Source organism: Glycine soja, chromosome 20 (genome assembly GCF_004193775.1).
Source record: "Glycine soja cultivar W05 chromosome 20, ASM419377v2, whole genome shotgun sequence".
Classification (NCBI taxonomy): domain Eukaryota; kingdom Viridiplantae; phylum Streptophyta; class Magnoliopsida; order Fabales; family Fabaceae; genus Glycine; species Glycine soja.
Window position 1 is genome coordinate 46,350,448 of NC_041021.1, and position 21,002 is coordinate 46,371,449.

Genomic DNA, 21,002 nt, shown 5'->3' on the forward strand with positions numbered 1-21,002 from the left:
TAATGTGTTAGTTTGTTAGGATTTGGTTATGTGGAAAGAAAAGAAATAAAATAGAATTAAAAATAAATATTTAAATTAAAGTGGTATAATAAAGGTGTAAGACTCACAAAATTTGAAAATTTATTCTCATTTCTTAGCAATTTGAACACAACCAAACCACCGAGAAATATTTGAATTAAAGATTTTTTGTCTCTCCCTTTTTTGTCCATATATTTATTTTAACATTCCCATAATTTTGGAAGATGTTAAACTTCTGACCAGGGGCGGGGGAGAGGACGGCAGATTTTTTTTGCCAACATGTCTTTTTATTTCTTCCATTTTGTTTCTATTCCATCCTTTCCTAACATCCCAATGTGCCATTTATAGCATGCAAAATTTAAAAATACAAATAACAAAAGAATTAAAAAATAATTTTTGAAATTTGATGGTAGAGTATTACACACCAAATCCCGTGTTACATATATAATGACAAACACTTGTACACGTGGTTCAAAAAAATCAATGTTCCAATAAACGGAGATTCTACTAGCATACATGCATTTGCTTTGAAGACTAACATCTCACCCAACAAATCAAGTGAACTATACACAAAATGTACGGAAGCAGAGCAATTCACCATCTTATCACACTCGTGGCAATACCCAAAAGACAAAAATGATAACTCCTTTTCAGCCACCAAATACAACCTGGTGAATTATAACAAATGAGAAAAGAAACCAAATCCACAACAAAGGCATTAACTATCATGCACAAGTTAAAACACGCTTACCTCATTAGCAATTATTTTACCGCTTGGTTTCACTCATGTTTTTTCCTTCAAAAAATTCACCCAACATTCGGTCTAGATCTTCTGCTGAGTATTTGATGTACTTCTGAGGATTCTTTCCACTCTCCACTAGAGGCCTGTAACACAGCAGGTTCCCAGTTATGCACTCATTGCAAGGCAATAGTTCACATAAAAAACCACAAGGCATCAAATGCAAACATAACAAAAAATGAATTGTTAAATAGTGAATCAGTAAGTACATAAAACTGTAAGATGAATGAGAAAGTTGAAAAAGGAAACATTAACTACTAAATGATTGTCATTAATAGTTGAAATGTTTCAAGATAAATAACAGTTGACCTCCCTCCAAGTTACATCCTAAACAGTAAACACTCTCAGTGCACAAAGTTTAAAGACTTGCATTATGAACCACTCATGTTTGATAAACATACTTTAACCCCCTTGAACCCTAAAAAGATTTAAAAAAGCACTGGAATTGTTGAAATTGGTAAACTGAAGTTGATTTTTACAAAACTTACACGGGAATAAAGTATAATTTACCCAAATTTTAAGGAGAGAAAAAATATCTACCTTTTTTAAAAAGAAATTCAAAATTATATAATCTTTTCAATAGGATCTGATATTATTATTATTATTATTATATATCTATTTTTGTCACAAAGGGGACAAACACATTATATCACATCCATAGATAATAATCCCCTAAATGACATAATAACGTTTGAAGTGAATAAAAATGAGAACAAACCCAAATCGTTTGACAAATGATCTATAGGCAGGCAACAAGACTTCAGCAACTGCTAGCCTAAGAGATTCTCGCAACTCGGAGTCTGGAACTGTCCATTGCGATTGTTTCTGATGGAGTTCCTCAAACATAATATTGAATGCCTTAAACCTGACAACACAATACACATAGACATGTCAAAAGAAGTAAAAAAAAGTTACTCTCCCAGACAAAAGCCCATAAAAAAGCAACTGAAAGGCTACCTGTCTTTCACAATTGCTCTTGAAGCACCACTACTGCTTCCAGTTCCACCGTCACCACCAGCAGTACCACTCCCACCACCTGATGAGGTAAGGCCCTGAATAGATAGGCACTGAAGAATCTGCCAAGGAAAAGAATCAAAATTAAAAAATAGGAAATTTTAACAAATATTAATGTTAGAATAAATTGAGCATTTACATGCAACCAAACATCAGGATATTTTAAAACAATCTACTCAGACGCCTTTATCATTAATAACAAAATATCCAAGTGACATCTAAGCTGCAAGACAACAGTCACCGAGGTCACTAGAACTACACCTTTGCCCAAGCATTTCTTTTGTATTGATTTGCATGCTGCTGCACAATCCTCCTATGTCGTTGTACCCAATCATCCCCCAGCAAATCCTTGGCTTCAGACCTAAGATAAAAGAGGATTAGGAGGAAAAGTAACTTTTTTAAGTGAGGAGGAAAACTGACTTTGAACCACCAAAATATACAATAAAACTATGATTCAAAGAAAATAATAACCAAAACATGAAGACATACCTCCGAACCGATCTGACAATATAATGAATATTGTTCATGAGAAAAAGATGTGTCAACGCAAGGTCTTTATACTGCTTTGATTTCCCATCTAAATTGGTTTGCAAAGCTTGCATTATTCGCACAGTTACAGATGCTAGCTGTGAAGAATCATCACCACCTTCAAATTCCTGAAAAAGTTGCTTCAAGGTGGATTGGTAGCTGCAAAGTTTAAATAATTCGGATCAGATCAAATATGTGAAGATCGGATCTATGATGAAGATCCTGAATAAATTTATAAACACATTGGAGAAGAGTACACAAGCTTAAGTATTATTCTTCTTACATAAGGAAGGAAAACTGAATTTTAAGAAATAAGTTCTCTTGAATATAAAAAATATAAAAAAAAATCATGGGATTGCACAATTCCATTTTAGACATCAACATTTTATAACATGGAAAACAACACTCAGTACAAAATAGTTGGAAATCTTGAATTAGTTCACCACATATCAACAGGATGGTTCAGTAAAGATGTGACAAGGTTTAAAACAACACATTTGCAAGACTACAGACATGCTGCAGAACAATACTCATTACAGTTAACAATGAATTTCATGGACAATCAGGCACAATATTTTGACCCTACATAAATTTAAAATACACATAGGGACCAGTCTCTTGCACATGTAATCAAAGTCTATCTTTCTCCAAAACTTTACTAAGACATTTCTTTTTATGTCCTCAATTTTCTATTTCAGGATAGGTAATTACTATTAACTTCACAGCAAATCACTTTGAAGACAAATTTTTCCCCACTAGCAAAGCATGTCCCAGTATTACAGGGAATGTGAAATGCTCCACCCTACAAACCACAGTCATGAAGCATAATTTCTATAACAATCTAACAAATTCGGGCTAGGTTGATTAAGTCCATAACTATTTTCAGTATATTTGCCTACTTAAATATGTCAAAATAATAGCATTAGGAGTCTTAATGTATTAATGAGCTTAGGCTTGCACTAGAAGTACCACACTTGAACTTGACCAGACTATAAGTATATATAGGACCAGAAGGGTAGTATCCATACTAATAAATAATTGTCAAGTACTATCGTAGTGCTATTAGTACATGCCAAAATCCACTAATATAATATAATAAATTGAAGGTATTTGGCAAAATAAACAAAAGATATAAATTTGAACTGTAAAATTTAAATTTTTGTTTAGGGAAAAAAATATTAAGAAACGAGTACAAAGCTAGAAGTGAATAAGTGATAGATTCTCATTAGTAGCTTTGAGATCCTACATCGACTATAGATATGGCTAAAGTAGAGCTTATAAAGGCATGGTCAATCCTCACCTCTCGAGTTAGCTTTCGGGGTTGAGTTAAGCTCAATCCAAATTCAAGAAGTAGCTAGCTTGGGGTCTATTAGTGAGGGAGTCTGTTAGTTCGTTAGGCTAGTTGGGACTTGCCCAGGCTGAGATAGTAGAAGAAATAAAGCATATTTAAATAAAAGAGGGAAGGCTGAGTTCACTCCTATTGTATCTTCTACCCTAGCCTAAGGCTGCTACCAAATTAGCACAGCCATTGGAATTTAATAAAAATCCATTCTTTCCTTTAAATTCTGAACCACTTCTATCAATAAGACATCCTCTCAATAAACTACAAAAGAAACACCTAGAAACTAAGAGATTGAATTATGTGGCATAGCATGCCAATCTCTCTGCATATCTAATAAAGAAATGCATTAAAAAGTCCATGAGCAGAAAACCGCAGAACTGTAAAATAAATTTTAAAAAACAATATAACAAAAACAATAATGACTAACATTTTTGTCATCAGTGAACACAGCAAAAAATGCTAGAAATAATTGATGCGGCTACAAAATTGGGATCAGATGACAACATAGCTGAACTTACTCAAATAAAAACTTCACATAGTTAATTACATAGCTTGTTAGAGGATGGACAGTTCCATCTGTTACTGCAGTCTTTGTAGCATCTTTCTCAACTGCCTCTTCAAAATCTCCAAAGGTCTCCTGAGCTGTTTGTGCAAGACGTTTTGTCAAACTAGTTGCAGCTTCTCTTATTGCAGAGCAAGCTTTGCCTTTAAAAAGAGTTTCAATCTGCAAATTGTCAGGTAAAATAGTTTATTGCAAGATTATAACACCACCACAATATGGCTAGCACTTGTTTTATGTACAAAAAAACCACACAAACCTACTCTGTATCATGAATGTCAAACATATCACATCTAGTGTGGTGACTAATCTAAACCTCTACAAGTCAGAGGTTGAAAGTAAAAACTGTGGCAGATGAGACTAACAAGAGAATTATGATGCTTTAATTTTCATAAATTAGCCTCTAGATATGTGTGGGAGCACCTATTAGAGACTTTTAATATTTACTAGTTGGTTTTCTCTCACGAATGTTATAAATAGTGAAAGTATCAATATTATAGTTCAAAACTTAAGGTTCTGGATAAAATTTACATATATGTGAAAGACCAAAATTAAAGTCACTTTTCATGGTAGTCCCAAGTAATAGAATACATCCATAAAAATGTTAAAACATTAGGCAGAGTGCAAGGCTGAAGTATAGGAGTTCAGTGATCATGACAAATTTCATGGTTACCACGACATGAAAGTTTAAAGCACACAAAAAAAGGCACAGGCACTTGAGATTTTACGATAGAATATTCTCTCTTAAAAAATAATAAATAATTAAATTAGGGGCCTTTTACTAGTCTCATAGACAACTGAAAAGGAAACTACAGATAAATTAGCAATCCAATTGAAATGTCACTGACTTGTATAACCACTAATGCTGCTATGATAAATAAGGAGTTATGATTGGCTACGCAATATAAAATAAAACATTACAAATTGACCTCATAAGATTTATGAAACCAGTACACCAAAGAGATAGCAGAAGATTCATGATTTTGCATGTCAAAAGCTATACCTCTGAATGAAGTTCTTGCATTATTTCATACATGTCCAAAAGTACAAATAATTTTTCCGGGGATCTCTTGCTTTTGGCAATTGCTTCTCCAAAACTGAGTAGCATAGAGACACTGTTTGTAGTCACCTCCGCAAAGCACTGTTCACTGAGTGAATCAAAGCCTTCAAATATCTGATCACAAACTTTCCTCTCACCAGCAAACAACAATTTCACCTGTTCATGTATAATTACATATTTGAAAGATATTAAAAGAATAATGAAGACAAAAAAAAAAACACAGCACCAATCCTACAATCATCTTACTGCTATACGCATGAAATGAATCCAGTTTCCAATTTTGGCTTCCAAAATCTCCCACTGCAGCTTTTGAACATCATCTTTGTTGAGTTTCTCCACTCCAAGTTTTTGGAGGCTCTCTTCCAATACATTAGAACGGGCATCCCTACATAATAATGATGATAATAGTCATAATTAAATTACAGTACTAATATTAATCATTGTTGGAAATGTGTATTATAAGTACATTTATGCATTATACCTAGAGATGTCAAAATCATGTTGTTTATTAAGCCACCGCCACAAAGCCTACAAAATTATGTTTCTCTAATGCAGTCTAATTAATTTTCAAGCTCCACATTCTCTCAGCACGAATTAGACTGGGTTAGACGAAGCAATGCAACACCCTGTTCAGGACCTAGGAATGATTTTCTTACCAACCACATAACCATAACTCTGCAAACTCAAAAAAATCTAGAATCCAAGCATAAGACAAGTTTTTCCCAGGGATCAGTATCTAGAAGACACCACCCACAGTCCCCCACATGGACTAATAAATGGATCAATCCAATAACATAAACAGCCTCCAAATTAATTCATAAGAGCCTTTATCTACTACTGTACAGATTGAGGCCCTAATATTATCAAGCACTTTCTTAAGATATAAGCATGGTAGTATGCTAAATACATGTTGGGATACACATGCAGAGCTTTGCTTAGGTAAAAGTTCTGTTTAACGTTGAGATGGCTTCCATTTCATTCTTCCTAAAAAGCAGCCTACAAAATTAGAACTAGCAATTAAGGATGGCATATCTGTCTAAGATATACCAGCACCACTAGAAAAGAAAAAAGCTCGCCTCCCCATATTTACATTAGAACCCCTGAATGTCAATCATGATGTGTAACAAAAACAGACCAAGGTTGGGATCTAAAAAGAGAAAATCTTAGAGATTGTTGGTAATGATTGGCTGGAAACTGACCAGAATAATGACAACACAAAGCTGAAACTGATCAAGTGACAGAATTTTTGAACTGCAAGCTAATTATTGACCCAAACTACAAGCTAGAAACATAACAAGACAATGGACTATGAACGGTTTTATATGTCTAACAGGCCTATATAAATTAATCATTTAGAATAAATCCCCAATAGGCACTTCCTTAATTCACAAGCATTTCTTAAATAGATTCCTTCCTATACTTTTAACTGAACATCCTTGAATGTGGTAATGTTCTAAATGATAAAATTTTAATTTTCATGCTCAGTACGATTTTTCAAATATAGAGATCTACTACAAGGCAGTTTAAACTTTTCCTTCTGTAACATAACAGACAACTAAACAACAAGCATTACCTGTATATTTTGAGTAACTGTTGTTGGTGACCAGCTTCAACCATTTGCTGAGCTAAATCATGTAGCAGTGGCAAAAATCTTGGTGGTATAAGAGCAGGAGGTGTGTATACAACAGCCTCAGCATTATTGTTGTGAGACTCAGAATGGTGATTCTTGCCACTAGGATCACCCTCATGGCCAGGTGATGAAGGTCGCATTGAGTTTGGAAGGCAGTCAAAGAGGCGCTCAGGTTCCACAGGTTTGCTGCAAGCACCCATAATAAAAGAAAATATCAAGATAACATAAACAAAATTTTCTCAAAGCAAGAGGAAGAAAAGAATCACATGTTTACTAAATAGCCATACTTCATAGGCAAATTTCCATAGATGCGTCAAGAAAACCATACCCTTTTATCAGGAAAATCATATTCCTGAATAATTTGAGGATATTTCAATAATAAATAGCATCAAGGAAACCGCCATCCAACCAACAACTAAGAACCACAGACAACATCAACATTCAACACACTTCAAAATGCATTGGACTCACCAAAGATGGTTTTTTATTTAACATCATACGTAAAAAAACCAAAAATAATAAGAAACATTCAATAATTTTAGATATTAGCAGCAAGCAGTTGGAAGAACCAACTATTACACAGGTAATTGTACTGGTTTAGCATTAGAGATCAGTTTATCTGATGAAATATCATTTTCCTGACAGTCTGACACAACCATCAATGATTATTGAGTTCATGTAAGCAAATAAATTTTTCACCAAACATGCCAAAAGATGAACATTAAGCACAAAAATAAATACCTGTAAGATAATAATAACTGCCTAAACTCATCTTCTAGCTTTGAAATAGCCTTAGCTAGCAAATTATTAGCATGCACGACAATGCCATCACTACTCTTGAAACCCTTCTTACTACCAAAAAACTGAATGTTGCTTCTCAACTTATCTATTGCTTCAAGATAGTTTTCCAAGTCTTCATGTGGCCCTTTAAGTATTTTTGCCTCTGCCTGTATAATAGATCAATGCAATCATAAAACAATGCAAATGAGATATATGTACCACATATCTTTTAAAAAGGAGGAGAAAAGTCCTGAAAATTAATAAGTTAGAAAAACTTCGTAAGTTTATTTTTGATAGAAAAATAGAAAGGATCCAATTTGAGCAAGGTTCAAAAAAATGGAAATTGTCATCTTGTAAATCAATTTTTTTAAGTACAAGCATATGAAATTTTTTCTACCCATCCTCTTCCAAACTTGCTAAAGTATCAAAGTTCAGCCCAACAGAAAGCACTTCAAAACTATATTAAAAAAATGATAGGAAAAGAAGTCATGACTTGGAGGAGAAAAGAAAACAACAACTACAACAATAAAAGCCTTATTCTACTAGGTAAGGTTAGCAACATAGATCACATGAAGTCATTCGGCTCAATTAAAGACCAAATCTCCAGAGATATTATTATTCACCGTGAAATCCCCTTAACAACCTTCCCCAATGTCCTTCTTGGTCTCCCTGTCCCCCTCCCCTTTGTCACAGGACTAAATACCATCTTAACATTCTCATTTATATTACTCCCACTTTTTTCTCATGTTGTCCTTTAAAGTCCAACATTCACACTACCATAGAGTATACTCAGAAGTATAACAATACAATAAAACTTATCTTTGAGCTTGATAGGTACTTTGTGATCCCAAATAACCTTGAATGTCTTTCTCCTTTTTAGTCATCCTGTTGTATCCTGTGTGTGACATCTCATTAATTCCCCCATCATATTTATCTCAGATATTTAAACTTAGAAACTTGTGGTATACATCTTCTCCCATTTTTACATCCAAGTCATATCTGTCATCTCTTGTTAAAACTTTAATGTGTATACTCTGTGCTATTCCTACTTAACTGAAAACTCTTTGATTCCAAAGTTTGTCTCCAAAGCTCGAGTTTAAATTCAACTGCTTCTCTAGATTCCTTAATCACAATTATATCATCCACAGAAAGCATGCAACTAGGACTAGGGATAATCTAGAGTTTGTCTCCAAAGCCCAAGTTTAAATTTAACTGCTTCTATACATTCTTAAATTAAATCACAACTATATCATCCACAAAAAGCAAACAATTAGGGATACTCTTTTGTATGTCACTAGTAAGCACATCTAAGACTAGAGTAAACAAGTAAGGACTTAAGGGCACTTGATGTAATATTATTCCTACAGTTAAGTCCTTAGTCTTGTTTCTTGGAGTTTTTACACCAGTAGTTACCCCATCATACATGTCTTGAATTTAGATGGGAAAGAGAAAGAAACAAAAAGACAGAGAAAGAAAGAGGGAAAGAGAGAAGAAACAGAATAGAGAGGATAGAAGGAAAGAGAAGAGAAACAGAGAGGTCAAGGAAATGTGCACTGCACTCTGTGATTATCATTCAGTCTATTTAAAATACAACAGACTTGTCTTATTTATAGGCAGCTACCTAACAGCTATAGACAGCTACCTAACAGCTATAAAACAACAGTAGCTGACTAAAACTAACTAACTGACATCCTTTTCTTTTTATATTTACATATCATCTTGTAGGTGCAGCGGTAAAGTTGTGCCTTGGTGACTTGTTGGTCATGGGTTCGAATCCGGAAACAGTCTCTTTGCATATGCAAGGGTAAGGTTGCGTACAATATCCCTCCCCCATACCTTCGCATAGCGAAGAGCCTCTAGGCAATGGGGTACGAAGTTTTTATATCATCTTGTAGCTTGGATATAAGTCATGTGAGCACCTTTCTTTTCCAAAGTATTCCCACAACACCTTTCTTTTGTTGCTCCAGATACCTAACAATTTTGTAGTTGTTCAAGGCATGTTCTTGGCCATTTTGTTGAGAATTGTATGTGAGCTTTAGGTTCAACTTCAACATATCTCGTCTTTCATCTTTTTTGGAATGATTTCAATAAAATCGTATTAAAGCAAGAACAAAATTTGCAAGAACAAAATTTGCAAAAACAACATAATGCAAAAATCAGTTAAGTTGACCAAATGAGACAAGAGCCAGACCTTCAGGTTTGCAATTGATCAAAGCAAACATAGGCAACAAACAAGCATGCCTTCAGCTAGATTATAGAAACAAAGCTAAAATGAAACTAAGCAACATTGCAACAACAAAAACACACAAGTGACAAGCTGAAACGAGTCATGCAATCTTTTTCTAAATAAAAAGGATAGATACTTCAACCTGAATTTAACAACACATTCACGGTGACAGAGAATTTGATATTGTAATTTCAATTTATCAATTCAACAAAGAGCAACTTCATTTGAATAATTAAAAAAAAAAGCTACATTATGAGAAACGGATCACGGTAGGACCAACACAAAACCAACCTGACGATATTGATCGAAGTGAGCCAATATAACCTCCGCAACCTTCGAAGTCCTATCAATATTCTCATGAGCCTTCCTAATAGAGTGAGTTCTAATCTGCAAACCCAAATGAAAAAGATCCAACTTTTAACAACCCTTCAGATCCCCACTTGAAAAACGAACAATCCCCTCAAAACAAAACCCCATAGCACCCAAGTCAAACACAGGTCAACCCAACAAAACCCATTTCCTAAAACCCCATCTTTAAGCGAAACAAACCAAACCCGTTTCCAAAATCTCCCTCCATTATTGTGGGGAAGAAGAAAAAGGGTACCTGAGTTGGACGCATGGCGGTTTCGAGGGCGGAGAGACGGTGGTCGAATGAACCGAGAATGGTGACGACGTTGTCTGTGATGGTTTCACTCTTCTGCAGACACTCTCTCATCATCGCCGCTTTTTCACTCAGCAAATCAACCCCTCCCACTGCAATTCCCATCTTCTTCTTTCTTTCTTTCTTTCTTTCTTTCTTTCTTTCTTTCTTTCTTCTTCTTCTTCTTGTTGAAGCTCAATCTTCTCAGAGAACCATAACCTAAAGAAAGTGGAAGAAGAAATCAGAGGTTGTTGCTGCTGGTAGAGTTTTTCAATCGGTAGAAGAAGCTGTGAAGGTGATGTTAGGATGGTCCCACAGTTGCCTGTGCTGGCTTTGGTACTTTTCCGGTCTTTCCACTGTTGTCACGGATTATCAATGAATAATAAAACACTCTCAATTTGCTGTATTTTTAAGTTCCATATGTTTGGACTTGGTTGGTTGTGTAGCAAATAGTTGTTGAATTATTATTTTGTTTCCCATACTTATTCAATTATTTTATACCATACTCTTACTCCTTCAACAACAATTTTTTTTTTCTTACCATCATTGTTTTAGGAATTATTAAATCCTACCGCAATGTATGGCATAAATTCTTTGAAACAAAAAAGAAAAATAATTCTCTGTCGTGAAACAAAATATCTCTTATTTTGCCCTCAAATAAATTTTATTTTTTTTTGGTTTCGGAGGTCATGTTATATTGCCTTTTGCTTTGAATGGTTCACCCGGAAAGAATAAAAAAAAAACAATTTTGTTTTCATGTGTAAAATAGGGTTCCCTTTTTGCACATAATGTACACCTGTTTTGGTCATAATGTTCCACGTCGCATTTTCATTGTCATTTTTGAAATTTAACTAACAAACTTGTCGTTAGACTGTTTTTTAAAGTAATAATAAATAAACAAATTACAAGTATGAGTGCAAATGATTTTCCTTTTCTAAAAATCTAGTTTACTTATTTTGTACTAATATGTTCTATTAAATAAGGTTAAAAATGTATTTTTAAATAAATTAATGGATCTACACTTATATAAAAATTAATAATTTAAAGTCTTTAAATAAACTAAATAGTATGCAACATTGAACGTTTGATGACATTATTGGAGTTGTGTGATTTTGATCCTTCAACTCTTTTTGGAGTGATGGGAAAAAAATTGCTTTCGATTTTCAAACAATATTTAAAAGTGTTTTTTAATAAAAGGAAGTTGAAATAACTTTTTAATAAATTTTAAAACCACTTTAACTTGCTTTTAAAATAGAAAAAAAAACTTCAAGTTTTTATAAGTTGTCGCATTTCTTTTAACGTTTTTTTAATCATTTTTTTATCACTCGTTTAATTTTCTTTTCTATTATTCAATCTTCTTCACTCCTCGTTTAATTTTCATTGAAGGTAACAAAATATAGAATTGTATTGATATTTTAAACATGAATTAAAGAGACAGAAAATTATTCTAATTTGATTATTACTGATTTGGGCTTAACCTACAAAAGAAATTCGTACAAATTAAGATTGAATATCATTTTAGAAGGTTGAAATGAATTTAAGCATTTTTGTCTCGACTTCTTATAGTCTATACCCGCAAGAAACTTGAGCTTCAAAAACAAACAAAAAATATTATCTTAAACAAACACAATTAAATAATATCCAAAATATCATTAAACAAACTATCTCAACTTTATTACACGCCGCTTTCGTCATTAATATAATACCTTTTTTTTATAATTTTCTATGTTTTCCCTACCTTACAAACTTTATATATATAAATTTTGTTAGCAAAATTACATGTTTAGAAATGATATATAAAAAAATTTCATGTTCATTTAAAACTTACAGAATATTAATAATAAATAGTTTAACTCATGGTCGGTCTTGAAAATTAAAACAAAACAACTAACGAACACTCCTAAAAGAAGCCGTGAATGAAGATAGTTATAATTTAGTAAACAATAAATATTTAAAAAAAAAACTAAATGCAGCTCATTAAAAGTCATATACTTGAATAAATTTGTAGTTACACCTTTTCTGTTTGTTGTAGTGATTTCATATTTAGAAATATTTCATTACCTTCTGGTTTCTGGTTTCTGACTAGGTATCAAAGGAGGAAAGGATGCCCTTGTCCCTACTAAAAATTAATTGTTTCTGTGCTCTCCTTCAACAATTTGAGCCCAAATGTATCCGTTGCATCAGTAAAGTTTGCACATTTTCCTTTTCCTGAACACCCTGAAAAAAAAAAATATAATCAACGCCAAACTAATTAACCAAAAATATAAGGGAAAAACATTAATCGAAATATTTAAAAGTATAGTAAAAAATAAAAAAAAATCAAAAACTGAAAATGATAAAAAAAATTATTCAATAAATGATTGTTTTTTCTGGTTAGTTTGATTTAATTTTAAAAACAAAAAAAAGTATTTTATGAAAATAATAATAATAATAATAGAAAGAATCAGAATAACTTTTTAGTGATACTTTTCTTTTCATCATTTATTTTCTTAAAATATAATGGTTATTAGATTTAAAAAAAATGCATAATAAACATGAATTCTTAAAACAACTTGACCTCTCATTTTTTTCATACTTGATCTCTCATCTAATAATAATAATAACAGAATGTTATCAAAACATTTTTTTTCTCTTTTCCTAGTTAACACTCACACCAAAACAATTTATCTCTCAATTCTGGACACTACACATTCACTTTTTTGCACTCCACAAACTCATTCTCTCACTTTCCTCTCATTTTCCTCTCATTTTGTTCCCTCCACATAACACTTATGGTGCATACAGTTTGTGTATTTATATAACCATAACCATAATTAATAAATAATTAGATTATGAGTATTACAATTACAATCATAACTAATTATGATTTGATATAATCAATTATTATTTTTAAAATATGAGTATATAATCGATAAACTAATTATATAATCAGTTGTATCTAGAATTAGTTACATAAACAATTATGAATGAATAAAATAAATTATTTAAAATGGTAATTTTTATAAAACTAGTTATAGTTTTACATCTATAATTATTTTTAAATTAAAATAAGTTATTTAAAATAACCATAACTATAGAGCGGATTATAAATTTATAACTTTTTATGCAACTAGTTATATAAAACTATTTATAATTATTTTTTAAAAATTAGTTTTTTGAGCCGGCTAATAATACTCCATCGCTTCTATTTCTTTCTACATTCTCCTCCTTTTTCCATCATCTGATTTCTTTTTTTTTTTTTTCTAGAGGGGATATATTTCCCTTTTTGTTACTTATGCCTATTCCCACAAAAAACTATAAATCTTCATCACACAAGGACATTCTACCTAAAAATTATGTAAGTTTGATTTCTGTATTGTACTCAATAACAGGTAGGATCAAGAGTCACACTTGTGGATTTAAAAAGAAAAAAATAATAATTCCTTTTTTCTAAAAATAATAAATTTGTTTCAAATAAAAAATATTGTTTTTAAATAAATAAATAAATTTAAGGTTATCTTAATCTTAATTTTACACGTTTAATTAGTGGTTTTCGAATAAAGTTTTTTTTTTAAATGATTTTTCGATAGTTTTCCCCAAAAAAATTACAGTGGTGACTTGTTTACTTTTATAATATTTGTTTCGTCGTCCTATCGTAACCATGATTACAATATAATTAAAAAATGCAAAAAAGGAATTTTTTTTTCATATGTTTTTCTCATTTTCAATTTTTTTATTGAATGTTAAAGCTAGCTAGAAGTTAAGTCAACAGAAGGGGGAAGAAAGAGATAAAAACCTGGTAAATAGGAACAAGTTGATTTGAGTTCTTGCTTGAACAATGACTTCTTCCCCACCGTTAATGACAATACCATTGCTAGGTTGGTTTTGACTGTGTTCTGAAGTGAGTTTTCACCGAACAATTCATTCATTCAAAACATCGAGAGGTAGAAAAACCATCACATTTTCTATGATAAAGAAAGAAAGCATTAATGAAAATAATATATGAAAGTCTGAGTGACTAGATTATAGATGTAATAAATTATACTGATAACTTAATTATTATATGCAGTCCATGTAAAAACATTACATTAACATCTGCTACTATTTTGACACGTGTTTTTTTAACTTTTTGTTCGATTAAAGAAAATTAAAGAAATAATAATTAATTATGATAAAGATTAGAAAAATATTTCTGAAATAACTTTATCCTTCATGAGATACCAGTTTAACTTTATAGCTGAACTCCTTCAATCCACCAACAAATAATGAAAATGCATTTATTGCGTTAAATTTTTTAGACGAGATTGTGAATAAAACCAAAGCTAGCAAACGTTGGTAGACAAATGGTTAATTATATTTATATTGGGCGATATATGCATTCATAAAAACCTCCAAGCTTGATTTGAATTGTTGCAACACATATAAAAATGAAAATTTCAAAAACAAATTGATTTTTTAGAAAATAAACCAAAACTTTGGTCTTTTATTGAAAAATAATGAGATAATAGCATGATGTCTTAATCCATGGAAGGAAAGATATTTGTTGGGAAATGTTAACTTCTTAAATCAATTAAATAAATCTCAATGCTTTTAAGGATTTGTCTATGACTTTCAATTGGAGGTATATCGTGAATTTATCGAGAGAACAAAATTATACGGTGAAAGTTTTTAGTCTCAAATATTCTTATAGAAAAACATATATTTATTGTGTTAAATGTACATCCTTTAAAAAGCAGTGACATACTAGTGCATTATGAATTTTTGTACATTAAATTATATTTTTAATATGTGGGAGGGATTAAGATTTAAAAAATAGAATAAAAAAGATAAATAATATTGGTTGAGAAACTTAAAGTAAAAATATTTTTTATCATGAGACGAAAAGTTATATTATTTATAATTTTTAATATAATATGTATTTTTTTTAGTTTGTTAACCAATAATATTTTAAGAATACTGGATTATCCAATAAGAAATTATGAATTCCTCCTTCTTTCACAACTCATTGTGACTCCTTATTTGATTGTACATAATAATTAAGTCTGAGACAAAAACGTAAACAACTGAAAAGTCAAAACAAACAACCTAGATCCTCTTTAGCTATATTTTTCTATATCGATTGTGTTGCAAAATCCTAACCATCGAATGATTACTTTTTTTAGGGATAAAATGTGATTGAGGGTTGATATTTTGTAAATAATATTGTTGGAGATCCAAAAGAGGATTTGGGGTTAGTAGAACAACAAAGGAAAAGACAAGAATTAAAAGAGTTTTGTGGACAACTTTTTATTTTCTTTAGTTAGAATATTGGTGCAACTAATGTCAATAGATTTTATCTCTCCGAGATTTTCACGCACACACAAACTTACAATTACACTTAAAAAGACATAAAATACATTAGTTTTCACACACACACAAACTTACAATTACACTTAAAAAGACATAAAATACATTAGTTTTCACACACACACACACAACTCTTCACTAAACAAAACATGTCCTTCACTACTTAGCCGATTTGCATATGCATGACCACCTTGTGATTATGATATCCTATGTACAAAAAGTCTTTATATGACATTTTTCACAAGTCTCCCTTTAAGTATAAAGGGACACATTGCTTTAGTTTTTTTAGTTCCAATAGTTTTGTGAGTCAACAACTCCTTATGTTGTTTATGTTTTCCATCCTTTCTGGAAGCTAATTTCACAAATGTCTTTCTTTGGGTCTTGCATTTGATTTGTCCATGAACGCAATTGCTAAATGCACCTCCCTTTTGTAATTTAATTTATTCTCAAAATTACCCCTTTTTAAAAACTAAATTTGCAAAGTACTTTTTCAAAAGTGTTATAACTCTTTCCAAAATTTACTTTGAAGCAAAAATGGAATTATATGAATTTTTCAAGAAAGACACGAAGCGGGATTCCTTAAACTTTGTTGTCTTGGAGTCTTCCCTCAACACTTCCATAAAAGCGTGTACCCCAATCCCACTACAACGTAGTAAAAAAAGATTTATGGGGTGAAATTAAGAAAAATAGGAGTGACAATAACAAGCCCCCTTGATGGGCCATTATAAAGCCTTCTATTTTGCACTTTGCCTCTCTCTTCCTTTCCCTTGATGTAATAATGGCTTTATACCGATTCGCTTACTTTTCTTCTCCTCCTTCCTCCATTTTTCGTTTCCCGAAATACCCTTCGAAACACGTTAAATTCTCTTTGCTGCCACTCTCATTCGCAACGATGGAAGCTCCTCCAGAAGGTTATCGCAGGAACGTTGGTATCTGTCTCATGAGCAATCACAAAAAGGTTCCTTCGTTTGTTCTTAATCCTTATGATTTTGGTTTCCGCTTTTTATTCATCGAAGTTTACCAATCTCTGCTGTGCAGATTTTCGCGGCTTCGAGGCTCGACATTCCCAATTCTTGGCAAATGCCTCAGGTCAGTGATTCTTCTTTGTTGCAATCTATCTCTATAAATTCAAATAAATAAAAATCCAATTGAAAGTAAAAATAAATTCAAGGTTAATTTCCAGTTGGTTCTTGAACTATTTGAGAAATTTTAAATAGTCCCCTAAACTATTTTTTTAGTCGAGTCTCTAATTTTTAAAACTGTCATAAATGATATATATATATATATATATATATATATATATATATATATTTTTTTTTTTTTTTTTGCGGTTTCAGCGACAAAAAGCTAATGGTAGGACTTTTTTTTTTTTTTTTTTTTTTTTTTTTTTTTTTAAGTTTAGGGACTCAATGTTTTTTTTAGTTGAGATACCTATTTGAAAATTCTCAAATAGTTCGGGGACCAATTGGTTAATTTAACCTGAACTCAACTTTCAAAAATTATCATAATCTTTCTGTGAGAACACGAAAGAAAGAAAGAAAAATCCCCCAAAAGTGTGAAACAATAGCATAGTGTTGCACAAGCGTGGGAATTGTGAAAAAGTTATTGATGGTAACTAAATAAACAAACAAAAAAGAAAATCTGATGAGTTTGTGCTTTTACTTATCTTTCAGTTTTTTGTTTGTTGAAAGAGATGATGTACTGTATGTTTGTAATAATCATGTTAATGACATCTTTTAGGGTGGTATTGATGAAGGTGAGGATCCAAGAAATGCAGCCATCAGGGAATTAAGAGAAGAGACAGGAGTTAATTCTGCAGAAGTGATTGCTGAGGTGCAAATTATACATTTCTTTACTTGCTAACACCCTACAAATTACATGCTTGGTTGTGGTTAATTCGTAAGTGCCAAATCAATTTTCACCATTTTAATAACTGGTTCATGTGATTCTAATTGTTAAATTGTTGCATCTCACTTTCCTTTTAGGATACCCGTATCTGCTTATAGCCTTATACAAGGATTTGAGCACTTTGTATGATAGTTGCATCCTTTGTTATTTATTGTTGATTAGTTTTAGAGGTTTTAGAATGAGTGAAGCGGGCAACGTCTTCTGAAGGTGTGGTATTGTATGTGTTAAACTTTGTTTGATTTGATTGGATGCGATGCTTGAATCTTTGAAAAGAAGTATTTTGGTTTATATTGTCTAATTTCTAATGGCCAAACAAAGACTAGGGTTTAGATTGTTATAAGTTATAACTTAGAAGTTGGTTTCTTATGGAAGGGAAGGAAAGGAATTTTGATAGGTTGGTAGCTTTCCAATTTGGTATAAGGACAGGTCTATTCTGGAGGTCGCGAGTTGAGAGAAATCTGAAACTCACAAGCATGAACAGTGGTACAAGAAAGAACATAAAGATATGGTAGAGAAAACATCAGCTTGCCTGCTTCGATCTATCCTAATAATCACAACTTAAAACTCGTTACCTTAGAATTTTCTTGAATCTTGAGTTCTTAGACATCTAGATATCTAAGGGCCACTTGGTTTGAGAAAAATGTTTTTTTGGTTTCACTTTGTTTCCCATTTTCTAAAGTTATGAGGAAATAATGAAAATAGAAAACAAGAAAAGTTGTTTTCCTATCTTGTATAAACTTTTGAAAATAGGAAAAGTAGAAACAAAAAAAGAAAATAGGAAACGTTTCCTCAAACTGAACAGTCCCTAAGTTTTCCTTGTAATATCATGTGCAGATGGGCCTTTATAGTTTTATTACTTTTTCCTACCTAGATTTAGTCTTTCAATATGAAACCTACCAAAATCATTTTCACAGAACACAGACCAACTCAATGTTACAGCTTAAATTAGTCCTATGAATGGTTTATATCTCTAACATGCCTCTCCACATAAAAACCCACTTAGTTCTACTGCTGAAATAAAGTTAAGCGAGAAGCATGAAAACAGCAAAGATCATACGCCGGCTAAGAAGATTCCATGTCAAGGATGATATTGATCCTCTGTTTATGAGCAACATCAAATTGGTCCTTGGGTGATAATTAATACCATCAATTATGTTCTTCAGTGACCAATTTAATGGCAAAAAATTGATGCCTTGTGTATCTTTGGAGAACTGATTTGATGTATTTGTAAATGGAGGACCAATGTGATGTTTCACACATCTTTGGAGGACCAAAATGGATAACATTCCAAAAACATTATTGTTGGTGGTGGCCTATGAGTGATTTATAACTCCAATTACAATCACAGATGCTTCCGAAGAAAAGAAGTCTGCAGCTAGTAAAAATGCTTTAATAAAATTATAAAATCTCTGTGCATGGTCTTTTTTTTTTTTAAAAAAATTATTACTATCCTCCCTCACTAGGCCTTTGAGGTGTGTTGAAGAAAATAATCAGCCCCCTTTCAATGCTGCTAATTATGTTAAGAGTTACAATGTTACATCTAATTATTGTAATCTGATCTATGAACTATGAATGTCAATTAATCCACTCAATAATACTACCTCTGTTCTTATTTGTAAGAAACAAGTTATAATAATACACTAAAACTTGTTTCTTATAAATAGGAACGGAGGTAGTATTAGTTTTCATCTAGCACAAAATCCTGATAAAGCAACTTTTCTTTTTCCTTGCTATAATGATAAATGTTCATCTTGGTGGCTTTCTGTTGTAGGTACCATATTGGTTAACTTATGACTTCCCACCAAAAGTAAGGGAGAAATTAAATATTCAGTGGGGATCTGATTGGAAGGGTCAGGCACAGAAATGGTAAACTCTTGAATATGCTTTGTCTGGATAGAATAAAACTCATAAGAACAGTACACAACCAAATTATATAATGTTTAACAACCTAGAACCAATTATCTAACAATTTGTGGGGCAATAAATATTTTTAACATTTTTTTTACCCTCCTATTCAATGATGAGGCTATAGAGTTATGCCTATATGCATACTTGTATAGTTGTGTTTGTAACAATGGATGAGTGCAGGGGGCAAGGCATCAGAATTGGAAGGCATGGAAGAAGGGATCTTTCGTTTTTGCTTTGCTAAATAGTGTTTTTGACACTTTTGATACGCACAGGTTTCTTTTTAAGTTCACTGGACAAGATCAAGAAATTAATCTTTTGGGTGATGGTACTGAGAAAGCTGAGTTTGGGGAATGGTCATGGATATCACCTGAACAAGTAATTGAGCTTGTAAGTATTAAGTATACGTGATAATGACAACTTTTTTTCATACTTGTCCAAAGCCAAGTAGACAATATATGAACTTTGTTTATCTTTTCTGTGCAGGCAGTGGATTTCAAGAAACCTGTCTACAAGGAAGTCTTAGCAGTGTTTGCTCCATATTTCCAATAATCTTATCTTTGGCTGAAATTGTTATGGCTTCCCAATGACTGGTACCTTGGGTGATTCTTAGGGCTGCTTTAAAAAAGAATATATTCCAAATAACTACCGAGACAATTATTTTCTTTTTCTCCTCTGGGCAATAACCATAGGGCAGGCGAAGAGGGCTATTTATTGTATGTCTGAATGAAATATGTATTGTCATGAACTCCATAACACCTGTATTGCATCTGTCCACTTTTTTTTTTTTTTTGTCATGATGAAATATGGCAGGCACGTATTGTTACATACCAAATGGTGTATGAGAATGAATTTTGTGATTACTAACCTACAAATTGTATGTCTTTTGGGGAACACAGTATCAGGATTTGAGTTAAAAAATCAAGTTAAGAAAGAGTAAAAACTCTGTCACACAATACACACTAATGTAAGATTGAACTTTAAATGTAAACTATAAGAAAGAGTATTTTCTTTTTTTTGACAGAATTGAACGCTTTGGTTGAAAATATGTAATTTGTTGTTTTAAGTGTGTGTCTTTCTTTGACATAAACAAACACATTTTTGTGTGTGTGTTTTAAGTGGGGTGGTGAGTTAGCTGATTTTGACAACTCTAAGGCTGCTATAGACACGTGCCGGTGCAGAAGTAAACAGCCAGCATTCAGATCAGTGCATAGCAGGTCGAAGCAGCTTTCAGACCTGGAAACGAAGCTGGTTCGGAGGAGCGGTC

At 32.1% G+C, this 21,002-nt stretch overlaps 2 protein-coding genes across 2 annotated transcripts; one reads left to right on the forward strand and one right to left on the reverse strand.

Annotated features, from left to right (window-relative positions):
• Window positions 1–375: 375 nt before the first annotated feature.
• On the reverse strand, window positions 376–10,981 carry LOC114403304 (exocyst complex component EXO70A1-like). Its single transcript, XM_028366175.1, has 13 exons — window positions 10,562–10,981; window positions 10,249–10,344; window positions 7,692–7,897; window positions 6,894–7,136; window positions 5,567–5,705; window positions 5,264–5,476; window positions 4,220–4,425; window positions 2,321–2,518; window positions 2,093–2,192; window positions 1,775–1,893; window positions 1,536–1,682; window positions 770–903; window positions 376–686 (listed from the first exon to the last, which is right to left on the reverse strand). The coding sequence occupies exons 1-12, from the start codon at window positions 10,721–10,723 to the stop codon at window positions 786–788; spliced, it is 1,947 nt and encodes a 648-aa protein (XP_028221976.1). The 5' UTR covers window positions 10,724–10,981; the 3' UTR covers window positions 376–686; window positions 770–785.
• A 5,692-nt stretch (window positions 10,982–16,673) lies between these two features.
• LOC114401322 (nudix hydrolase 26, chloroplastic-like) lies at window positions 16,674–20,761 on the forward strand. Its single transcript, XM_028363817.1, has 6 exons — window positions 16,674–16,880; window positions 16,961–17,011; window positions 17,663–17,755; window positions 19,602–19,696; window positions 20,011–20,125; window positions 20,222–20,761. The coding sequence occupies exons 1-6, from the start codon at window positions 16,701–16,703 to the stop codon at window positions 20,285–20,287; spliced, it is 600 nt and encodes a 199-aa protein (XP_028219618.1). The 5' UTR covers window positions 16,674–16,700; the 3' UTR covers window positions 20,288–20,761.
• Window positions 20,762–21,002: the final 241 nt, after the last annotated feature.

What these genes read in the sequence shown, in the direction of transcription:
- LOC114403304 (XM_028366175.1), bottom strand. Translation starts at nt 10,723, where the DNA reads ATGGGAATTGCAGTGGGAGGGGTTGATTTGCTGAGTGAAAAAGCGGCG. An exon ending in CAGTTATTATTATCTTACAG is followed by an intron (nt 7,137 to 7,691) that starts GTATTTATTTTT and finishes GGGTGCTTGCAG; the next exon opens with CAAACCTGTGGAACCTGAGC. An exon ending in AAAGAAATGCTTGGGCAAAG is followed by an intron (nt 1,894 to 2,092) that starts GTGTAGTTCTAG and finishes TTTCCTTGGCAG; the next exon opens with ATTCTTCAGTGCCTATCTAT.
- LOC114401322 (XM_028363817.1), top strand. Translation starts at nt 16,701, where the DNA reads ATGGCTTTATACCGATTCGCTTACTTTTCTTCTCCTCCTTCCTCCATT. An exon ending in CTGCAGAAGTGATTGCTGAG is followed by an intron (nt 17,756 to 19,601) that starts GTGCAAATTATA and finishes TTTCTGTTGTAG; the next exon opens with GTACCATATTGGTTAACTTA. An exon ending in AAGGGTCAGGCACAGAAATG is followed by an intron (nt 19,697 to 20,010) that starts GTAAACTCTTGA and finishes TGATACGCACAG; the next exon opens with GTTTCTTTTTAAGTTCACTG.